Below are 24,758 nucleotides of genomic sequence, written 5' to 3'. Positions count from 1 at the left end.
TTAGGAACTGATGCAGCAGATCCACTAAAAACATATTTCCACCATTTTCTCTGTGTGCTGAGAAAACACACACAAAGAACGCGCCATGCACAGAATTATGCAGAATAAATACCAAAAACTCAGGATCACAGAGAACAGAAAAGGACAAAGGGGAAGGGATGAATGAATGCCCAATAAGCAAGCTTTTCTCTAAATGAAAATATATAGAAAATAAACTCCATCCTGAGATAAAGACATCTGAGATGAGCACAGCTATTTCCAGCTTATACTGCTTTAGCCATGTATGCACTGAGAAATAGGGGGCATGGGTGCACTATTCTTTTGATCTGGCAGAAGTCTCCCAAAGTGCTAGTGGCGTTTGTGAATATCTGCAGTGTAAGTAGACAGTACAGCTCAGAGGAGAATCAAGTTTTTGCAATTTGACTTCACTTTCTATTTTTCACAGTACTTTTTAACATATGATGGCTAAATTGATTGGTATTCATCTTCATCAGTATAAAAGATGCTAATCAACTCTCACAGGGTACAATTGTTATGAGGAGTGAATATTTATCTGCAGCAAAGTGAAATCTCTCTCTTCCAAGAAACAATGTCAAACCACACATGAAAAATGTAAGAATACTTCTGCTATTGTCTGGACTTCAACAAGCTAGGTCTTTTCTATCGCTGGCAGCTGTGGAGTTCAGGAGGTAAGAAAGACTGGCAGGGTAACCCAGAAGGAGAACTAGGTAACAGATCACCATATACTATATGCATCTTCATAACACTTTTTTTCTGGAAGTTCCATAGGGAAGTGGGATTAAGGACCTTTACAGTCAGAACAAAAGTGACTTTACTCTGCAGATTCTTCCTGCTCTATGGCCATCAGGCAGTTATCATTTTAAAACAAATTTTACGCTTCATAGAAGTATTTATAATGCAAAAAAAGTTAGTTCTTTTTTTTAAGAGGTCTACGTTACTTTGTATAATCCATCACTGTATTTTCTGTGCTAGCTTTATGTCATTGTTCGTGCTCATAAGCAGTAATTATAGTGTTCTTTGACTTCATCCTGTCTTGGTGCATTTATTCCCTCAGAGTGTTTTTAAAAAAAGGTTGTCCAAAGGAAAAAAAGTTTATTCTAGATGGCAGACAGAAGACAAGATTGTCAGCTGGTCAGAAAGCAGTGTGAGAGGAGTGAAATTCAAGGTACAAAATCTTCCATGATGAGGTAGAAAGACTGAATCTCTAAGGTACAGTCCTGTTACTAGTGCTTAGGAAAACCTTTAGCTGTGTTTTTTATTTACACAGAATTAACATTTCACACAGAGTTACACAGAGGAGCTAAATGTGCATTCAGAAAAGAATTTAAAAATAATTTTAGGATATTAAAATGCATAATAAGAGACTGAATTTTTATGCAGTGCAAAAAATTATAAACACCGAAGTTACAAAACATTTAGTTGGGTACATATAAACTATGTATGCATGGGTGAATATTTGTAGATTCCACTTTTAGTTCTGAAAATCATCAGAATGAATACTGGAGGAAAATGAAACAATAAAAAAAAAAAACTTACTTGTTTAGAGTCATCAGTCAGAAGCCTAAATTTCCTGGGGTTTTTGCTTCTGGCAAATTTACAGCCATTGAAATACATACTCCATGAACAACCAAATGAGAACGATGCTCCACAAGTTTCTGGATCAAGTCCTTGACATGCACACGTACGGCTACGAAAGAAAACAAAAATATGGCAAGGCAGCTGATAAAGCAGGGACGTTTGTTAGGTTGTCTTTTTTTTTTTTAAGACAATGCTATTTATTTCATAATGCATATCAAAGTAATGCAGAAATTTATAAAACGCAGAGTTTAACCAGTTTATTTGCCTTTAATGAGAAACTTAGGCGTAGAGGACTGGCTTATCTTTCTGAAAGACAAACTAAAATCCCTAAAGTCCCACTTCTAGGAAACAGATAACGCTGAGTTATATCCTTATAAATATATCCATGCTACTGAGACTGTGACTTCTCCAGTTGGATAAAATTATAAAAAGTACAAGAAAACACCACTCTTGCTGAAAGACACCCTAAACCCAATAATTTTACACAGCATATATTGGATATTAGATGTTTGTTATGTGTGAAGATGCCGTATCTCCAAATGGATCCAACTTTTTGAACGGAACAACCCTAATGACCCTTTAGAAATATGAACATTAGATTCAGGTCAACTGTACATCTATTAGAGGGACTGATTAGATGCAGGCCACACTAAAATCAGTGCACCAAGGCAGAAATGCTCCAGAGCCTCAGTTGCAACACATTAGCTGATTGATTAAATTAAATTCCTCACATTAGTTGGCTATTCCAGGCATAGAGAAGAAGATCCTAATTTAAAATGTTTAATCTCTCATTTATTTTTTAAAAAGTCAGGTGTTTGAATTATGACCCACTTTATCTGAAGCAGCATAATCCAAGTGTGGCAGTGAAGCTTCGGCCCACCCCTACTTAAAGACTGTAGTGACTGCTCAGTTTTGCTTTATTCTGGATACCTAAAGAACAGGCCACAAGATGAGAACTTGTCAGTGAGAACTTTCGCCGCTGCATTAAGAAATGCTTCCAGTAACATAGAGCATACTCAAAACAGCAGTCACTGCTAGATGCCAGACATGGTCATATGTGGTGATAGATGGGAAGAGTAGAAGGCTGTTACTTGGAACACAATAATGACTAACAATGAGAATCCCCTATTCTGAAACTTTTAAGAAAGGCTCCCACCCTCTCAGCACGAAAATTACACCTAGTGTTTTGCAGTTTAAAGTAAGCTTTTATACATTTACTATTACCAGTGCTAGTCTTGAATTCTCAATTTTTCTTCCATGCAGAACGACACTCAAACAGCAACACATCAAGTGCTATTAATGTAACTTACTCTTCATTTAACGCACATCTACGGCTTGTGGGACAGCCATATTTTCTGAGACTCTGTGTCAGTTCCTTGTACAGCGTATCAGCCAGAAGATGAGGGATCCCTTCCCAGGCCAATATAAGAATCACTATGACGGCAGTCTGACAGTGGTGTCCTGCACGCTGACGTACCAAGCACAGCAACTTTTCTTCATCACTACTTCTTCGTATCACCTGCAAAAATCATTTTTTTCATTCTTAGATTAATGGAGGAAACACTTGCAATATCTGGATGTCAGCTCTCTGCTCATCCACTCTCTTCTTTACTCATTACTGAGCAAATAAGTTGTTTTCAGATCCAAAAAGAAAAACAAATTGCTTAAATAAAACTAACTATTAAACTGCCCACATTACTTCCTCTGAAGTCACTTTTGGGATCTGTCAAATTAGCTTCAGTGGAAGAAGTTGTATCAATGGCAAAATTTATTCTACAATTAATAAATGGGGAGAATTAAGTATTTTGTTGGTGTTATTTCCCAAAAGTAATCAACTGACTTTTTGCTTGTTTGTATCTCAAATTCAATCATACTGAAATGTAATCGATTATTCTTCTCTTCCAGGCTGGGACATGCAAGATCCCCAAAAGTAAGAAATATTGTGCCCAAAGAGTCCACGCCAGGTGGCTAGAACAGCATCACACACTGGTCTCTGGTGCAGAATGTGATTTTGCATTGCATTTCTACCTGTAGAAGAAATGGCAGCATATTTTACAGAAGTAGAAATATTTTCACTGTCCCAGTCTATACAAAAAATAAAGAAGGTGGATAGGTGGATTAAGAAAATAATCATTCTGAGATGAAAGAGCCACTGAAAACCTAACAGCTGTCCTGAAACGATACCAAAAAAACAAACAAACAAACAAACAAAAAAAAAAAAAAAAACCCACACCCTGCAAAGCCAGAAGTCTGGTACATAAATGCACACCACACAAGCACATGTATGTGTGTGTTAGAATGGTTACCATGGTTACAAACTAGTAGACAAAAAGGTTCCCAGCTTGCGACTAAGAAGCTTCAAAGAAAGTGATGAAAATAAACTAACAGTGTTCTTGCTGCAGGAAGAAATGAGATTTTTCTTAACATCTGCTAATCTACATTGAAGATCTGAGCAAAGCTGTGAAGTTTTTTACTAAACTTTAGATATACAATGCAATCTTAGTCAACCTTATCCATACAACATACAAAAGACTGAACACAAAATGGAGCAGTACGATGCTTTTAACACAGCACTGAATAATAATAATAAAAAAGCCTGGTAGTCTAACTCCCATCTTCAGTAGGTTTATGTCATAATTTGAAACAAAGTTGCATTATATTAGCTAAGGAACCTAAAAAAAGAATTCATTAAAGCTAGATAATACTGGAACACAAACAAGCAAAACGAGCTTCCCAAGTCTTCCAGTACGTTTTGCACAGCGTGTGCATCTAACAAAAGTGTCAAGACCTCAATGCAAAACATCAACAACCACCTATTAGGCCTGGATCTCTCTTGCATGATTGAGGCCAAATTCTCCTCCGCAGTCCTACGGTATATAGGATGGGGATTAGCAAGTCTCTCTTCCTTGCTGCAGGTGGTCAGCCCTTACACTGCAGGAGATCTCTGGCAGGTCTCTCACTAAGCACTGGTTCAGGGCAAGCCGTGGCGCACTCTCGCTATCCACCCAACACCCCCTTCAGGTGGATATGGTAAAAACAACAGCCTATAAAAGCAGGAAAACAGAATTTCACCTATCCTTTGGATACCTTCAAATGTTTTCATGCAGATTCCCTGTCAGACTGATGTCAAAGTAACTCTGTTGCCAGACATGCAGCCAGCTGTCACATGCAACTCCTAGTCTGGTCCACTGTGACATCTAAACTATCTGAACTAATTAAAAGCAGAGACCAAAGTACCCTTGCAACTGATCTGCAAATGAAAAGATTTTCAATACACCAACAGTTTCAGTGGGAATCTGTGCAGATTTAGCAGGAAGAAGAAAGCTTTGAGTTAATTTCTGTCAAAAGAGAAAGTATCGCTCCTGTAAAGTTAATCATGCAATCTTACAATAAGCCTAAAACTTAATGAGAAAACAAATAAAAGCTTCTGAGATACCATTCCATAAAAATGAGTCTTGGTTGTGACTGACTAACCAGTACAGTATTTTCTATAAAGAAAGAAAAATAATGCTACTCATTTCCATTTGAGTGAGGTTTATAGAAAACCTATTATGGCTGATGCACAATACAGATTATTCATGTCAGTGTGAGTTTTACATTCTCTAGGCAGCACAGTTCCTCCAACTAAGAGAAAGAGGAATTCAGTGTTGTTACTCTGCATGAAGGGTGATGTTTAATTTCTTTCCCTCTTTGTTTTCCAGACTTCATAACTTCACTGCAGAAATCTAGCACCTCTTAGTTTCTCAATACAAAATCAAGTTGTCCTTTGTGAACACTCATGTATTTCTAAACTGGAAATATACAATCCAGGAAAAATGAGAAATGGAAAGGAAAGGAATTTATAGTTTCTTTAAACTAACATCCTACCTTCCTGCGCTTAAATACTGCTGGAATTTGTTTCCTTATCCATGCAGCGGATAATATTGGACTCCCCAAAATTTAGGATATGTTGTCTTGCAAGCACAAAGCTGGCTAACAGATTTATCATTTGTCGTATGGCTATCTGACTATTGCAGCTGGAGCTCCTCCTGGCCTTTCATTATCGAGGATAAGGTGTTTTTCTCAGCTGACTGTTCCTGTTTTTAGAACACCACTACTTGCACTACGTCTCCTCCCAGTCCGCTGCCAGCAATAGTGCAGACAGAGCTCTAGCCATATTGCTTCCCACATACACTGGTGATGCCCATTCATGATCTATAGCTAACGTTCTCAAAGCAGTACTTAACAGAGCCTCTCTTTAGTAATAACAGGAAATCCATGGCAGTATCATGCTTTAACATGCAGAAAAGTAAATGCAAGCAAGACAACTGGCTACAAAACAAATCCAGCAAATGGAAATGCCACGATTCTTTACAATTTAACAACGCTTTTAATGTGGAGAATTGCCACTGTACTCCTTGATTTACTTATTAACACTTTCTTACACTACACTGATGCAGTTCCATTAATTTCTAATTTATCATTTTTTCTATCCAATACGTTTCTGAACTCTGTAATAAATTGCGTATTAAATTAAAAAAGACTACATTTGTGCTTCTTACTAGACTTGTAGTTATGTGAAAACTAAGAAAAAAATGAGAAATTGTCTACTGCTTGTCAAGATTTTGTCCAATGTGCTTACAGACTGGATTTCTTATTGTTCTTCTAAGCAATGAGCCTAGTAAGGTTTTAACTAGTGAGATTTACCTGACCATTTCTTGGATCGTTCTTTTTATTTAGTTTAGAAGTCAGCAGTGTATTTTCTTCCATTAAATATACTGCAGTTTGAAATGATTAGGGATGACTGCAAAATCTGTTAACTCTTAAACAACACCAAACCATATGCACTTCTCACTGACAGCCACTCATCCCACTCACCCCTTGCCAATCTACTTTCTGGAAAACATACTTGTGTAAAATTCATACAATAGCAACATCATCTTGAAGTAGTCCTCAAGAGAGCAGCTTACATAGAATCTCTGTCTGCATTCTGGTTGGTGTATTTGATATAACCGAGATCCTTCTTGGTAAGGCAAATTAAATTAATATACTGTTTTATTAGCAATAGAGAATACAATACTTGTGCATTTATGAATCAATTCCTCATGCAACAGTTTAAAATGCAAACATACGTGCTATTGAAACTTGTAAACATAACTCCCAGTGCACTTATTGTTTACCTATGAAATACTGAGGTATAAAATACTAAATAAAATATCAACAAATACAGCATGTCACTGAATTTGTTTTTCTGACAGTAAACAATACAAAAATTAGTGGTAAAATCTATCTCCTATAGTTATCAATACGATTCATGATTTCTGTGATATAGTTAACAAAAATGATGATGTAGATAATCTAATACTTTAGTTTGTTTAATAATGGTCCTTAAAGGAGGAATAAGAAAAATATATATACACATTTGGAGAAATTTTAAACCTAGCTTTTTATAATGATGAAAAAAAAAATTTCTCCAACAAATTTTCCCCACCAAAAAAATCTTTTTGATGACTCTAATAGTGAAGTAATATAATCAACAAAATAGGCTTTTAATAAACTTGTAATATATTAAGTAACACTTTTAAGCTTTCTATGATAATCTTCTTGTGTGTAGGGGCAGATTACCACTGAGGTCATTTTAGCATGCAGTAACTGTCATCAGTACTAACTAATTATCCATCAAAAGTTTCCTATATTTACAATGAATAAACTGATTCACCTGCAACAGAGCACTTTTGGGAAGGCGCAGATCTGACAAACTCCCCTGCAATGTCTGACCCATCAGCCCTGTTCTGGACTCACAGTAACCGGGCGTGAAGTTACAGTTACAGTCCTTTGCCTTTTTCCCTAACATAACCATGTCTGGGACAACAGAAGAAACTGAACAGGGACAAATACCTCCTTCCAAATACCTCTTTTATGCACGTACATGTTAGGACTCGGGGCAGTACAAGTATCATACTTGCAGGGCACTGATTCGGGCAGGGTGCTTGTTTATTGTGGTTGTTTTCAAAAACAATTTTTGTACATCCCTCCTGTGTTGTAGTCCGTCACACGCTACTACCACTTTCTGCACCATGCCTGATCTCAATTATTATGGCTGTCCATGTGCTCTTATTTATACACCACATCTAACAGAAGATCATATTTTCTTTTGTTAGCTACCCCAGATGTTCTTGAATGGCAGGTTCAACTAATGTGAGCAAGCCAATAGGGCGAGCCCAAAGCCTGTCAGATAGGACAGAAATACAAACAGCAGCTATTGTGGTAACACACCACAGCTGAAATTGTCTTTCTACAAGCCACAAAGGTAGAAATAAACCCAATTTTCTTAACAGAGAGCATTAGCCAAGAATTAGAGTATGTTTATTAAAGAGATACCATAAGCAGAATTTGTTCCAGCATTTTACAACAAATTACAGAGTAAATAATAGGAAAAGCCAATTTGCCATTCCCCCATGCACAAGGATATCAAAGAGACAAAAAGGTATGATAAAAGCACTTCTCAGGGCTACTTTGCTGTATCTCATTTTGACTCAATTAACAGAATCTAAAAAAACCAGACCAGGTCAGACAAGCGGACTGCTTAATCTTACCATACTGACTCTGGTAAGGACTAGTAGCAGTTGCCTAGGGAGTAAGAAAGACACACAGATGTAGGTGACACTTCTCAAAAGCCACCAGCTAGGTTCCAACACCTGCAGGCAGCTCCAGAAACGCCTGGGACCATGCTGCTACCTCAGAGCTTTTTAAGGACTTGCCTTCTGTGCATTTGCCCAGTAGCTTCTAAACCTATGCAGAATTTTATCATACACAACATCTCAGGTCAACGACAGAAAAGCTTAACTCCACACTGTGTGAAAGAAAAAAAAACACCGCTTTGTTCATACTGAGCTCACCACCTGCTAGTGCCTCCTCATTCAGGTATAGGATGAGCGTGTGAATAACAGATTGCTGCTACTCATGTCCCCATGCTACTCATGGTTTTAGAGAACTCTGCCTTCCTCCTTCTCTCCCTGAAAGGCTGAGGAGTCTGTACCTGCACCTTTCCCAGTTCTGCTGCGCTCTTTTGAGCTGGGGGACTGGAACCGCAGACAGTATTCAAGATTTGGGTGCAGTATGTGTTCCCGCAATGACTTTTTTTTCTTGTTTTGTTCCTCCTTCCTTCCTAATAGTTCACAGCAGTGGTGTTTGTTATTTTCATCACTACTGAGCTCTGAAGCTGATGGCTAACAAAGTATCATTGCCCCAAGCAGTAACACTCAGCCTGGTGTTTGTAACTGTGTATAAAACTACAACACTCTGTCATTTGCATCCCTTTACACTTACAGTGACTTTCATTTACTGTTCTACTGACCATTCATTTCAGATCACAAGTTCTTACTACAGTTCATGACAGCTGGCCACCATCGTCACCATCCTGAACAACTTTGTTTCATCAATAGTTTTTCACCTCAGTGTTTCCCACTTTTCCCAAATCATTTCTGAATGTATTGAACAGCATCAGTAAAGTTATGCTATCAAAATCTACTTCAGCTGTCCAAATGCTTGAGTTCTACTTACTTGAATTATTTCTTTTAGATTGTTGAAGCAACTGTCTCAACCCTTGGCAGGAGCTCTGGAACAAGGAATAAGTTCACTGTGAATAAAAATTACTTGATGTCCCTAAACATAAGCCAGTCTATCTAAATTAGCACGTACATGACTTATGCAAGTAGCTAAGAGTCGGACTACAGTGCACCAGATGCTGAATTACCATATGGATGAGAAATTATTTTCCAACTTAGGATCATCAGAATAGATGTGTTAACTTTAATATGATATAAACCAGACACCTCTAACAAATAATTAGAGAACTTTAACTGTGAGTGAAATACAACCATGTTATCTATTACTGGACTACAAAATTAATGGAACAAACAAAAAGGTCTTTTTTTAGGCTTGTTTCATCTCCCTGGGGTTCCACTGTGATAACTCCTTCTAGTGCATTCTGAATTTCTCCTTTAAAATAGCAATGTTTCCTTTGCAGGATAGCAGTAGATTTTTTTAAAGGGAGAACATATCCTAACTGTTCACTATAATTTCCTGAAACAAGTGACTAATTTAGAAGGGTCTACCTCCACATTTTATGACAAGCAGATTTTCAGCTAATTTATCCAAAGAACTGGGAGCAATTCGTTTTTTTTTTTTTTCTCTCTCCTGCCTGCTTCCTCCACAGGACTAGATTATGTGCTAACTTGCAATTCCATAATAATCTACACCTGCACAAAGTGAGAGCACAAGGGCTGTTAAAAATTACTGCTGTTTTGGCAGGTGATACTGTGTTGCAGTGATAGCAGAAGAAATGTTCCTGTATACAGCAGAACTGAGTCTGCCCTCTTTTTTCCTAATTCATTCTTCCTCCCTAGTCATTAATCTACATTAAACTCTTTTTGCTCTGGAAAATGTTATATCCTTTTATTCTCAGCAGATATTAAAATAGAAATAAATTCTACTTCCCAAAATTCACTCTTCTCAAAAAAACTGGCAGACTACTACGAAGGAGTTAGCACAGAATGGTTACAAACAATAACAAAACCATGAAGTTACTTTACTATTTTCATAGGAATGCCACTAAAGTGTCTTACAAGAATTATCTGCCAATACCATTTCCAGCTTGCTACAAGAAGCAGTGTGGTGCATTTACAAATGAATAAATTGCAGTGCATGTAGGTTAAATGATTTAGCTATAATCATGCAACCCATACTGCAGAAATGAGGATAAAATTCAGGTCTCAACTCCCAGGACTCTCTTGCCCTTCTTACTCCCTCAAGCTTCCCTTCCTGTTATGTTATAGGTAAAGGTAAACCACGTTTTGTATGGTATGGATGACGTATCAGAACCTACACTCTCTCAGTGTGTTCAGATACCACAGTTTGTTTTAAAAGACGTAGTAATAATAGCAGCATCAGCCAGTGTTTGCTCTTTTATAATACTTAACTTAGTTTATCTTATCAATTTTTTTTTGCTTCATGCTTACTCTATTAAAATACTTAAATAGTTCTTCATATATAAAAAGTATTAGAACTTTTCTATTTATTACTTTGTAAACCATGTAAAAGTTTCTAATCATATTGAACCTCAAAGTACTGCAACACTTACCAGCTTTACTTTGGATGATAATAATACAGATATTTTTCATCCAAGACAAACTCCCCTAATTCTATATCTAACAAGTACACCTCCTAGCAAACAGTGAAAACAATGTCCACATAGCTGTGATACCTACTACACAAACCAGCTTTGGCATATTACAAAAGCATGGCAAGAAAGACCCACCCTGATACAAGGTTTTCCAAAAAGGCGAACAAGACTTCTCCCAAAATATATATACACACCACACCACGTGCCAGAAGTAATTTTATTTCCTTTGAGACCTCTCATGTGGAGATCAGCCTTTAATCAAAAAGATAGTTTGATAAATGAAATAACAAAGCTTGAAGGACAGACAGTTGTTTAAGCAGAATGGAGCTGCCCATTCTATTTCAATGGGCAGCCAGGAGACAATCACTCAAAGAGAATTTCCTTTAAAGCACTTTCAAATATATCTCAAAATCTATCATTTTCCAGATCAGATGATAGCTTCTGTCCCCTAATTATCAGTATGGTGCCAAACCTACTGTCCATTCCACTGCTGAGCTGAATAAAGAGAAATAAGCATCTGAAAACCAGCCTACAAGTATTCCACTTCTTGAGAAAAGGATCCTCTACCAGCTTGACTGATTAATAACAATGATCTGCTGTACAACAAAGTACCTTGCTCATCCATCAATTTATTTTAATTAACTAAACATCTCTTCCAATATTAACAATAATTTGTATGTTGGAGCAACTTCTCAGTTTTCTTGCTTTTTTGATACCCAAACAATTTTCAACTCAAGCTAATCTGGCAAACAGGAAAAAAAAAATCTGCATCTGCAAAGAACCTATTCTTATCAAAACTCAATAAGCACTCAACAGATTGTTGTTTCTGGCATTAAACTACAGACTCCTATCAGTTCAATGATCTATAAGATCTTGGTCGTAACTCTGAATTACCTAAGCACTACTTTTTGTTTTAAATTTGATTAATTTCAGTAACTAATTCTAGATTCAGGTCTTAACCACTTCAAATTTACACATATTTTAAAAGTATTTATAATCATTTATTCTTATCTATTTTAATTGGCCTTTTTTATTATTTATATATCCTACTTAACAGAAATACAGGGGGAAAAAAGGTCATAAGCTCTGACAGGTTTTAAATATGAAACCCAATAAAGCAGGCAATTCAAAACAAAGATAAAGGAGTTTGAGAAACAGCTTGAAAAAGGCATTAAAAGAAACACTTAATACTAAATTTTTCAATCAGATTAGGTTCATCAGGAGAGTATCGGAATCTGAGGGTCAACAGACCATTCAGGTGTAAAAGCTGAGCACAGAAGATAAGGCCAGCAATGCAAAAATCCAGGTGCTACTTCTGCTGTGTTTACTTTAACAAGGAGCTTGGAAAGACTGCCATGTGAGAACTGTCCTGCACAGGGCACACAGCCAAGTTTCCCCTCCATCTCCCCAGGTTAAAGCCTCAACAGAAGCAGTTATAGGGTAACAGTGACAAAAATAGCAGTAACAAACTGCTAGGATCAGATGGTACCCACCCAATAACTCCCAAGAAACTCAAGGATGAAACAGCTGAACTATTAAATGTGCTGTGGGCTGTCTTAATTTAAAATACAAATAATCTGCCAGTGCTCTGGCAGCTGATGTAAGAGGATACCAATTTGCAAAAAGATCTTGGGAGAAATATGGGGATTTAGTAATCACATTAGCCTGGTATCTGTGTGGGGCATATTTGTAGAAAATATTTTGAAGAACAGAACTAGTGGTCACACAAATAAATGTGATCCACACGGTGAAGTCAATGAAACTTCTGTGAAGCTAAGTCATGGCTCAGTCATACACCAATTCTTTCTGGATTTCCAAAAGCCATTCAGTAAGGTCCCTCACTAAAGGCTCTTAAAAAAACAAACAAACAAAAAAATCCACTAACCTGTCCCTGGATAAAGCAAAAGACCACACACGAAAAACTGGTGAAAAGACAAGAAACAAAGGCTGGTGTGTGTCTGCCGCAGTTCTGTAGAACAGTTCAGGCTCTTCAGCATGTTTGTTAAGGGCAAATAACAGGAGGACAGCATTTGTTGATGATACTAAGTAATTTAGAGTAGTGAAGGCAAGCACAATCTGCAAACAATGACAGAGTTCACACTGCTGAGTAGGCAGTAAAATGGCAGATAAAATCACTCTAGATACACAAATCTAATGAATGTGGAGAAAACACATTATCTTTTTACATAGAGATGGACTCTGATCTCACCATTACCACACAGGAATGAGAATTTGGCATAATGAGAGAAAGCTCTGAAATGCCAGATCACTGCTCAGCAATGGAGAAAAAAGAAAAGCAACTGCTAGGAATTACTGGGAATGAAGCATAAGGCTGAAAACATTACTATGCTGCTATTTTAATTCATACCTGTGAGGTACTAATTCTCCAACTCAAAAAGCCATAAATAACAGACCAGGAAAAGATATGGAAAAGAGCAGGGAGGAAAAAGATGACAACATTTATGAAAAGCAATTTAGCACAAAGACATCATCTCCAGTTCAGGAAACCTCAGAGCTGTGAATTACTAGAAACAGCAGGAGTCTTCTGCGATGCAACTGCTCTGCTCTTGCACCTTTCTGCTGTTGGTAGCAGGTCAGTCCTGGAGACAGGACATGGGCTCACAGGACCTCCGCCCTGACCTGGCCTACTTACTTGTTCTTATCTGTTGTCTTTATTCAGAGCTGGAGGAGACAGCCTTAAAAATTACATTTCAACTCTGAATAGAGACAACAGATAACAACGATAACTGATCCAAACCAATGTCCACTGAAAACAGCAGAAAGAACCAATAGGAAATGGGTTTAACCCAGAAGTTTTAAGGCCTGAAGCTGACCTCCCCAGGTCAGCTGACATACATGGTCAGCAGCATATACGTCTGACTTCAGGGAAATAAGGTGATGCCTAGAGTGAGCTACTTATGAACAACTCAAGAGATGATATAAATTCATAAACCATTTCACATAAATTACCTTAGGTAATCTTTATTTACCATCAGACACTTTGAGAGCAAAGAAAAATTAGCTATATTCATCATCAGCTAAAGCACTGACAAAACAATGGGACTGATATGAGTCACCTACCACTAGCTGGTTATAGGAGGCGCACAGTAAACTGAAACGGTTTCTATTACATGAATGGGCTACTAATGCAGAATGATAGGTCAGCAATACAAGCATTACACAACTTTTTTCCTTTTTTTTTTTAAAAAAAAAACAACTTTATTGTGTAGAAATCCGAAGTACTTAGATGAGGAAAAAGAAAGAAAAAAGAAATCTACAAAAAAAAGAAAGAAGAGTGTATCTATCCAGACAGGTTCCACAGAATGGTAAACTACTGCCGAATCATACAGTCAGCACCTACACACGTACCCACATATCTGAAATCTCAAAGTTATGATTTGGCAGCAGAAGACTGCAGACGAGACCGTGCAACTTCTGATGCATAAAAAGAGGTCAGGTAAAGAAGCTACTGAAAATCTCTGTCACTGAATGCAGCACAAAATAGCAAGTTCATCTTCACTGCAAACTGTTTAGTTCATGTGAGTGTCAAACTAATGTTCACAGATACAACTACAACAAGGTTTCAAACCCTAGCTAGTAATTACTGTTACTATTTAAGTTCAGTTAATAGGAGCACACTTGTTCACATCCAGAGGGACAAAATATCACCCCCAAATATTATATACTCAAAAAAATCTAGAAAATTTTATTTGTTCTCAAAAGAGAACTGAAAGGAAAATTATTTGGAAGTTTGTGGTGCCCTGAAATCTAAGGAAGAAATGTCAGCTCCTCTTAGGGAAAGGAGTCTATCTTGCTAAATATTTAATATACCAGGTACATGTTTGGAGCCATTTCAGTAAAAACAATTTAAGAGAAAATTAGAATTATGAAATGCAGTCACTAATGAAAGAATGTATGGACAGAGATATTTTACAAAGCCTCTTTTGATCCTAAATTGCTTCTTAACAAACTGACAGAAGAATAAAGTAACTAGTGGCAATAGGGCAAATTGGCGAAAAACAGTTAAATATGACCAACAGATAAATTCAATTCTTCCTTATCACATTTGCTTCAGCAGAGCTCCATCATGGTGCTCTCACCAGCAACTCTCAGCAGCCCTAAGGGCAAAAACACGACCATCTGCAAAGCAGAGACAAGTCTGTCCCGAAGTACACTGTAAACGAGTGACTGAAAGTATCTGTGCAATTGACAGAACCTTGTGACTGCAATTATCAGAAAGCACAGCAAACTTCTTCCATGTGTTTTAAAATAAATTTCATAATTGTGTTTCTTTGGTCATAGCCAAAACCCAAATATGCTCCATTTTAAGAATTTAAATTAGCACTGCCAATGAAAAGTCAACTCATACATGAAGTGTATGAACCAAAAACGTGAATTTTTGTATAGATGAAACAGTTCTACAGAGGAGATTTCAGCGATTTCCTTCCCTCTGTTATACTGAACAGTCACACAGTAACAGTTAATGTACTTGAAAAAGCATTCATCATCTTCAAGTCTGAACTTGCACACAAAAAGGTCACTGCTGCATAACACAAGATTGATACTTAGTTAAAGTTAAATTATCATTAAAATTACTCTCTCAAATGCTTTAAATATAGAAACTTAAAAACCAAACTGGAATACAGGTCCCCTATACCTTAAAACAGCCTTTTCTATATGTATTCCAGTGCTTTCTGACTGATGCGTTGTACACACATGTTCAAAACTAACAGCCATTCACATATACAATAAAATCTCTTGTTGTTTTACATAAAACACATTACATTAATAACGGCAACAGAGAAAATCAAGGTTAAGAGTTTCTAAGCTAAGATTTTTAACTCCTCTCCTTTGCTAAAATTGAATGTTTGGTTGAAATACTCAGAAAGATTAGTCTATTCTTTTTGAGTTAGAAGTCTGTTTATGAAATTTGTTATACCATCTTTTTGCTTGGCTACCAGTTTGTTATTAAAAATATCATCTGTAGCAACATGCAGAACACTTAGCATACAATATCATTCACAAACAATACATAATATCATTTTTTTGTTACAGAACTACAAACACTAGTCTATATGCTGTACATTATCTTCATCAAATTTTCAATTAAGTTTGAAATTCATAAATGTGTCAAAAAAAGAGAGCAATAACCATGTTCTTTTAATTCCCAAAACTCAATTTACATGATTCTCTATCTACTTTTACCTCGACTTTTACCTATTTTTTTTATTGGTTTCAGCAAAACATAAGGACAACCAATTGCTTCCAAACTCTTTCCTGGATCTTGTCTCATTTCCTGCCTCCTATGAGGCAGTGTGAGACAGACTTTAGTAAAAACTATCTCTGTAACATCTGCACTTCTAAATACTGAGTTCAGTTCCTCAATGATAATAATGAATTCAATCGTATTTGATATTGAATTTCCTTAATACTTCCATCATACTCTTTTCTTCAGGTGTCCGTGCAACCAAGAAGGGTTTGAAAAAATGTTACTGCCTAATTACCCAACTCTCCCAGGCAATCACCCCTTCTTTTCTCTTTCACGCTTCTCAGTAACTTAGTTCACAAGACATGGTAACTTTGAGACACTTTCAGGATTCTCTTACCCTTAATTTAGTCCTTTCTGCTAGCTCTGTTAAGCACCTTTTTCACACTCTTATTTAAACTACAGCACAACATACAGTACTACAGAATGAAAATGTTTTCCTCAGCTTCATCATTCAGGGACTTTCATTAAAGACCACATTATAAAGATTATACACATCATTTGAAATTTAAAAGCCACACAAAACAATTTTACTACTGTAACATAAAAACTTACCCACTTGGCAATTGGACACCCCTGAGAGCTTTTTCCTTCCTTTCCTGTATAAACCACTACCTCTATTCTTACAGCGCTTCCTTTTGCTCCATACCTGAATTAAAAAAATTTTTGTGAGTACAACTAAAACTGTTGTAGAGCATTTTAGAATAGGGAACACTTTCAATAAAACAAGAATAACTATTTTATTTTTATTTTACTGAGAGCACAACAGAAACAAAGTATCTATAATGTCCAATTATAGATAAAATAAATAAATTTAAAATCCTATTTGTATGAGTCAATTTGAAATCTCTCTTCTGTTAACTACTACTTCTTCTACTAAGGAGACATTATTTGGGAAGAAAATGTCACTGCATGTAAATCCCAATGTACTTAAGTCACTCAGGTGACCTTTCCATTCAATTTGTCACAGCTGGTTACATGCAGGACACTGGATAACGCAATCCTGTGAGGTGCTTATCTCTGTCATTTGACATTCAATATTGACTGACATTCGTATTGACTTCAATAGCACCTAAGAGCACACTGCACTTAGTGAAATCGGACACTAAAGCTGCTGGAGCTCAGAAAAGACAAGTGAGTTTGGAAATGGAATGCTAGCGTTCATCTCCTGCACATCTGAGCAGAAAAATGTTTTACAAATGAGTACAGCAAGAAGTGTTTTTTTTTTTTTAAAAAGAAAACATAGCACCTGACTTCATAGCTCATCTTCTTTCCTGTTTATACATTCAAAAATTCTGTTAGCATTAAATGCTGAATTTTCCTCACCTGTTCTCCATTATTTCTCTCACAGCAGCAACACTTGGTCCTGTCCCGAGGTGTGTGTAATAAGGGCCTTCATCTTTCTCTATAATTTGTTCTGTAAGGAGGTTGAGAAAATCAAGTTTGCACATGCAAAAATTTATACCATTAGAAGTAACTTTAAAATAGTTTACAGAAGCATTCTCCAAATTAAATACATAAAATCTTAACCTAAATGTAACAAATAACGTATCGACAAACATTTCTCCTTAGAGTCATCAAAATTATTTCATACCTGAAATAACTCCTATTAATCTGATACTGGATCTTCTATGACATTGTAAAGTAGTCCTAACTATATTAATATTTTGCATTCTTCAGCAATTTTCACTACAGGACCTGGTATATATTAATTAGGCAAGCCTCCCAATGTCCTTGTAAGTATGGAAGTATTTTAGACAAGAGAGAATTGAAGAAAAAAAAACAACTTGTGGTCATATACTACATAACAGAGAACGTAATCCAGATCTCTCAACTAGTGGCTTGTTGGTTCAGAACATTAAATCGAAAAGAAAAAAAAAATCTGCTCGCATATGCTTTGTTGTTCAGTGTTTGACTTGTTTTTCCATCTACATGGTTTGATAGTCTGAATACAAAACATGTCCAAAACCGTCAATTAAGTTGAACTTGCAAAATTTCGAACACCCAGTTTGGTGTGACACTCCATCCCTCAACGTAAGTTATTACGTCTCTGACTTTATCACTTGAACTCTACCTAACCTCTCATCTCTCCAATAAGAGACACTTAAAAGCCTTTGACACGTACTCTTTCAAGTCTAAATCACATCTCTCCCAAGGACCAATGCTGACGGTAACAAGACTGCCCACAACTATGCCCTTCCACCTGTTTAACAGTATTTAATTTAGGCAACAGTTAAAAGGTATTGGGAGATCTGTCCAGTATATCTCAAGCAAAAATTACTTCTAGACCATGAAAATCATAATCTAATATATTGCAGATAAACTCACATGGAGTACAAGTCACCAATAACAAAATAAGTCGAAAAACTCCTTTTCTTCTACTTGCATTTAAATACCGGAGAATTTAAACCTGCCAGTTGCAAGGCCAAAAATATTAGAACCTGCTGTGTTTTGCAGGACCGAAGACCTCAAAAAAGTTACAGAAAAGGGGAAAAAACAAAAAAACACTTTCTCCTCCCAAAACACAGGGCAAAACACTGAGCTTCTGCAATGCCGAAATAACTGTCCAATGCACTTCCTCACATTAAAGGAAGCAATATTAACTCAAATCTATTTGAAAGGTATACGCAAAAATTAGCAAAAGGACTTACCAACACAGTCACAAGTTGGCAGTTCAGACTGTCCTTTTTTCGTAGGTGTATCTATTAAATTTTTTGTAGGGGTGTCAAGAAACTTCATAGGTGATTCAAGAAAACTGCTGAGTGTGTTCTTTGCCGGAGAGCACCCCGAGTCCCCTGCGCTCTGCGGCTGGTCCGAACCAAAACTCGTTGCCGTCAGAATGGTAACTTCACCTGCACACTCAATATTCCTGAGAGCTTCAGCGGCCCCTGGCACGCGGACCCCACCACAGGGAACAGGCCGCAGCTGCGACTTTGCATCCCCTTGCTCGACAGCATCCCGCTGAAAACAGGATTTGTTGTCACTCTGTGTTTCATTCGCTCTCAGATTAGACTGGCTAAGAGTCTGGCGCAAAGGATGTGTCTGACCAACACTTGCTGCTTGCTGTACCTGAGAAGTACTTTTTTCTGTAAACATCTGTACATTTTCACTAGGTCTGTTTAATGAGGATGCTGTTTTCAGCTGTGGAATGGCCACAGAATTACGGGAGGGCAGGTCACTGTACTGGTTACACGTAATACCATCATTTTTCAGTGGATCAATACATAGAGGGTCACCAGATTCTGCAGCTTTGATCTGCTCGTTCACCATTTCGCAGCCAAACAACCTGTCTTTTGTTTTCTCCTGTGGTACCTCAGGTAAGCATCTATGGAACTTTATCTGAGTTTGTGGGAGAAATAATCTAGTTTTTTCTTGTGATGATGATGTATTTTGATTCAGTGCTTTCTGTACTTTGGTTCTAGGAGATTTCTTTTCTGATGCAGCTATTCTGGAGTCCTGTGGCATGGTTTGACCAAGCCTGTGCAGTTTTGATGATATCCAAATGTCCTGTAACTCACTATGCTGGCATGGCAACAGCTCAAGCTGGTTTTGATTATTTTGTTGATAGCGTGTTTCTTGAGGCTTCTTTTTGTGTCTTGGTCTCCATGGTACAGCATTTCCTTTTTTATTTGTTGACTGTTTTTGCTTTAACAGTAAGGAACTGTAATTATGCCTAAGAAATACAGTTTCTTTCTTCTGCAACAGGCACTGATCCTGGTTATGTTTTGGCTGCCGCTCATGTGATATTAGATTGAGTAGCGATGCCTTAATGTCATTCTTCTGATCCGGATTTGTCTGGTTTGACTCAATTAATGCTGCGAGTTGAGTTAGTTGAGTAGCTACATCCTCTTCATCCTGACTATGAATTCCTCCTTCTTTAATTGAAGAATTAGTTTTCAAGTTCAAATCATTACAGGTTGGCTTTTGCTCTACTTGGGCAAGAATTTCCAAGTTGTTACTTGTTTGCTGGACGTTACACGAAGCATTGCAATACCGGGCAAAGGTGACTTGATCATACATACAATTATTCTTGGTAGTATGACCTGAAAATGGTTTTGCATTGGATGTTACATCAGATAAGGTTTTGGTACCTTGTGAGGATAACTGTAATTTATACATCTCACCAGGAGGCTCATCATGCAATTCAGAAATCAAACTTTGTCCATTGTACAACACTGCCTTACTAGGGAGCTGCTTCTGCAAGGCAGCACAGTGAGACAAGAGCTGCTGTTCATTCTGCAAGTAAGTGTCTTTGATTTCCTTCAATGTAGGGGACGTAAAGGAGGATGAAATATCCCTTTTGTAACTCTGGAGCAAGCTGGAAGTTGTTTCTTCTGTATACTCAATACTTTCAGTTTTAGCTGGTGAAGTTGTTTCTAAAGGGGCTTCAGATAATTGCGTTAAAGCTTCAATAGCTACAACCTGCTCTACAGTTAAATTTCTGTTTTTAATCAGAGACAAGAAAGTGGGCTGCAGTGAAGAATTCTCTTGCTGTGTCTCTTGGTCTGGTGTTTTAACGCCATCCTTCTCTGCAGGGGCTTCCGCTTCAGGCAGTGGAGGACAACAGAAACTGTCTTGCAGATCCGAAATAGAACCAGTTTGCAAAAACGACTTACCAGAATCTTGAAGGACCACACAAGTGCAGTTTTCCTGTTTCATAAAAACATTTTCCTGTTTTTCTGTGTGAACACAACTAGCACCAGTTGTCAGGGTGTTTACAACATTATTCAGATTATTAGCCTTTGTCCAATGTGTATGGGAGTTGCTTGTCAAATCCGTTCTTTCCTCTACGGATACCTTTTTCAGGGAAACAACTGATTCTGGAGGTGAGTAATGTAAGGTTTTTATGCCATTTCTGATGGTTTGTGCAAATGACTTTTTTGGCTCAGTTAACTGACTAGGAGATACTGCTCTTTCACTTTCTTCAGTATTTTTCAAGTGTTCGTTCCCTGTCACAGTTCCATGGATATCTCCATTGACATGGACACCAAAAGATGGCTTCTCGTTATGTGCCCAATTCTCTGCTTCTAAGCCTGTCATTCTGTCTTTCTCCTTAGACTGTACATTTTCAAAGGGTAGTGTTTGGTTTGTTTTCACCCTGTATTTTTCACCATGACCACATATACTGCATTCCATGAGTTCTGGTCTGCGGCCATTTACTGGTTTGTTTTCTAAATTTGCCTATAAAACAATAAAAAAAATTGTAACAGCTGCTTAAAAAGAAAGAAAAAGAAGCATAAGCTTTATGGCAACTAAGTCCTACTTTGACAGATATAAAGAATACCCTAATTAAACACAGGCACAGATGCTGACCAAAAAAAAATTCAGGAAGTCATAAAAAAAAAAAATCTGAAGCCTGAAGACCTGATTCATATTTACAGTCAGTTCTTTTTCACTGTTCTGGAGGAAAGAAAGGAAAAGAAAGAAAAAGGAAAGCATGTGGCAGTGGTGGAGACTTACTATGAATGTAAAGATAAAGGATTTCAGCTCTTAGAATCAGATCTAAGGATTCAATTTCACAATCAATTTGCAAAAGTAGCTGAAAGTCTCCCTTGAGCTCAACTCAGCACTGAAATCTAAAGGCTTGCTTTGCAAGAAGTTTACTAGTAACTTGGTATAATTATACCTAAGTGGCTAGACCAATAAAGTGATACAGTGCTTCATTAGGCATTCTAATAAGAATGGCTATTTTGCAGCTTAGTTTCAATTCCTTCAACAGCAGGACAACAGAATCAAGGACAACAAAATCTAAATGGATAGTAAGCCAAAATAAGACTGTCCAAATAAAGCGCTATGTTTCTAAAACTGTTTTATACATAAGCTCTTTGACATCATCAATGAGTTGCTGCAAACAGTGGCGACCATAGCCCCTGTGATAATTTACACCACAACAATGACAATTTGTTTCAAGTTAAGAGTTTGTCTCACATTCAGGTATTAAGGCAACAGTACAAATGCAAGACAAACTTGAAGCAACACTGAACTGTATTTTAGAATTTGCAAGCCCATCACGTGGTATTAACTCTTTGAGATGTGCTGCATTGTAATAGAGGCCTGAGGCGCCAGCATCTGACTCCCTGCTGCTTCACCTTGGAGGTACTCCTAAAAATAATCCTGAAGTGAACAAGAAGAGCAATTACAAGAAGGGAAGCAGGGAGCTGTGATAGTTTCTGATGGCTTCTGCCAGAACACCGTGCACAGCACCAGCAGAGAGCACCAAAGGCTGCTGTGGAGGCTCTTTTAAAGAAGTGCAAATTTCACCACATTTAATGCCACGGGGCACCACAAAAAAGCCCTGTAGGTGGCAAATGACAGGGACCTTTAGTACAAAAGTATTAAATTCATAAATACGCACAACAATGTTCAGCTTGTGTATTTAGTTGGTAACTTTCACATGTCTGAACAATCTATTAACTGAGCTATCATGATTACCAGTATTTTAGTGAACTCTTTAATATTTAAATGTAGTGTTCATCCTCCATGATATAATTCATATAGTCAAAACTTCAAAAATTAGATAGTACCAGAATATGTTATCCTGGAAAGAATACTCATGTAGGTCTCATTTTAAATAGTATTAGAGCTATGAAGCAAGGAGCTATGTAATTAAACAGTGTGTGTGTTTATGTGTGCATCCAGACTCAGGAGGGAACAAGAATAAAGACAGAAATCCAATTTTTATTAAGTTAAAATTTATTTCTATTTCTATTAAATTTTATTTTAAAAAAATGAAATCACAACAGACAGTGCGGGTACCTAAATTTATTATAATCTCTAAGAATTAAAGTGTTCTGTAGCCCTAAGCTCTACTTAGCAAGTAAAACAGTACTGCTTTTTAAATTAGATATAAGCAATACAACTTGTTAATTAAACTATACCCTGGCACAGTAGAGCTGAGAAATATGCAGAAAATAGCATGCAATGTAATTGAAAATATTTAAATCAAACATGTTTTAATGGTCATACCAACAAAAATGCACAGACTTCTCTAAGAAAATAACTAAAATGCACTAACGTAAAATAAACTCTTAATTAATCACAATCATCAAGACATTACTGCCAGAAACCTCCAGGCAAAAGGAAGAATATGGACCCCAACTTTTGAAGAATACGGACCCCAACTTCAGATAGTATTCACCCTACAATCACTAACTGATTTAAAAAAAATAAATAAAATTTTAATAAATAAATAATACAAAGGAATCCAAAATACATCCTAGATTTTATCAGCAGCTTCATAATCTTTCATGGATCTGCTATGGAAAAAATGTAACCAGCACCTATGCAGTAAATTCAAACCTGTGGAATTTACATTAAGAAAGAAAGATAGCTTATATTAATGGTCTTTATTTACGCTAATTTAATTACACTGATCCTAACCAATGGTCTGTGAGCCTGAACTTATCTGAATCCTGGTGATTTTCAATGATCCACAGACCTGAAGCATCACTGAGCAATTTCTAAGGGTTCCACAAAAGCAATTAAGCAAGTCAACTGTGAGCAGAGGTAAATGTATTACATGAGTATGTGCAACTCTATCAGAAAATATTTTAAGGGTACATCACTGAAAAGTTAAAACCCACAACTCTTATCTACCCAAAAGCTGCATTTAAATTAACTACTCCCCCTCCCTCCCCGAGTTTAATAGAACTAGGACATGAAACTTCAGGGTTTTTTTTTTTTTCCAACAAAAAGTTTATCTAAGACCCTCCCCCCAGGATTACAGGCAAAAAAAAGTAATGCAAATTACCCTACTTGCTGCAGAATATTTCATCAAGGAATGCACTATCTGCTTACTAATAAACAAAGAAGTGGCCATGGATGGATTTAACTGAGTTCACACACTCACATAAACATGTATTTGGAACAGATGATCTGGAACAAAACTGTGACCCCTCTGAGGTCACTAAAAAAAAAATGAATAAAACAATACAGCACTGCCATTTCAACTGTAGTGTCTGAGCCCCTGGCACTGCTTTAAGAAGCAACAACAGGAGCCACTTCCGCAGAAAAAGAAATGCAGAAATACATCCCTTCTAAGGTTGAAATCTTGAAGCACAAACTATCACTCCAGAAGTCATCTGAACAAAGCAAAATTGCTACTGGAAATTTAATTAAAAAAGAAACAGGAGCAACTATATTAAAATAAATTCCCAGCATTTATAGGTTTTCAACATAGAAGAGGAATGGGGGGGGGAGAGGGAAGGAGGAAGAAGGTTCCTCCATGATCAGAGACAAGAACCAACAGAGTCCACTAACACAGCTCAAAGTCCACTGACAGAGCTCAAAGTACAAATATGTCAGCACACTTTCTCAGCTATGCTGTTCCTCAGTGAAATACTTTTACCAGACCAAAAAGCACTGCTGCATTTGAAAATACTCAAGAATTTTCCCTAGCCTGTTAGGCATAGGTGTAGCGCTGTGCTCACACAAGACACCAGTGATCTCAGCAGTAAAGAAGTATTATTTTGAAAATAAAACTATTCCTCATACATAATTTCCACTAACATTACTGAAAGTTTCACACAAAAAGGAAAAAAAAAAGCAGATGAATCATATCACTGGCATTGTTTGATTCATGTTTTATTTTTCCATATATTTTATATTTCCAGTATAAAAATCATAAGAAATTCATTTTCTAGAATCAAACTCTCTTCCTTTTCAGCACTGTGTTGCTTTTTCTCTTTTGCTATTGACCTGCATGAATCCTAAAAAACATCCATTTTCCTT

General features: G+C 37.0%; 1 protein-coding gene across 4 annotated transcripts in view; it reads right to left on the bottom strand.

The window, feature by feature from the left end:
* Nucleotides 1–24,758, bottom strand: part of TET1 (tet methylcytosine dioxygenase 1) — an 83,441-nt gene that overhangs the window by 19,135 nt on the left and 39,548 nt on the right. For all 4 annotated transcript variants that reach the window (XM_062579570.1, XM_062579572.1, XM_062579574.1 and 1 more), the window contains exons 4-8: nt 18,680–21,209; nt 17,355–17,445; nt 16,584–16,677; nt 2,910–3,118; nt 1,558–1,708 (exon numbers count right to left, since the gene is read on the bottom strand). In XM_062579570.1, coding sequence (XP_062435554.1) covers nt 1,558–1,708; nt 2,910–3,118; nt 16,584–16,677; nt 17,355–17,445; nt 18,680–21,209 — 3,075 coding nt within the window. The remainder of the gene's footprint in view (nt 1–1,557; nt 1,709–2,909; nt 3,119–16,583; nt 16,678–17,354; nt 17,446–18,679; nt 21,210–24,758) is intronic.

The sequence above is a fragment of the Rhea pennata genome, chromosome 7 (genome assembly GCF_028389875.1).
Source record: "Rhea pennata isolate bPtePen1 chromosome 7, bPtePen1.pri, whole genome shotgun sequence".
Classification (NCBI taxonomy): domain Eukaryota; kingdom Metazoa; phylum Chordata; class Aves; order Rheiformes; family Rheidae; genus Rhea; species Rhea pennata.
The sequence above is the reverse complement of the archived record's forward strand: the minus strand, read 5'-3'. Positions and strand labels throughout refer to the sequence as shown.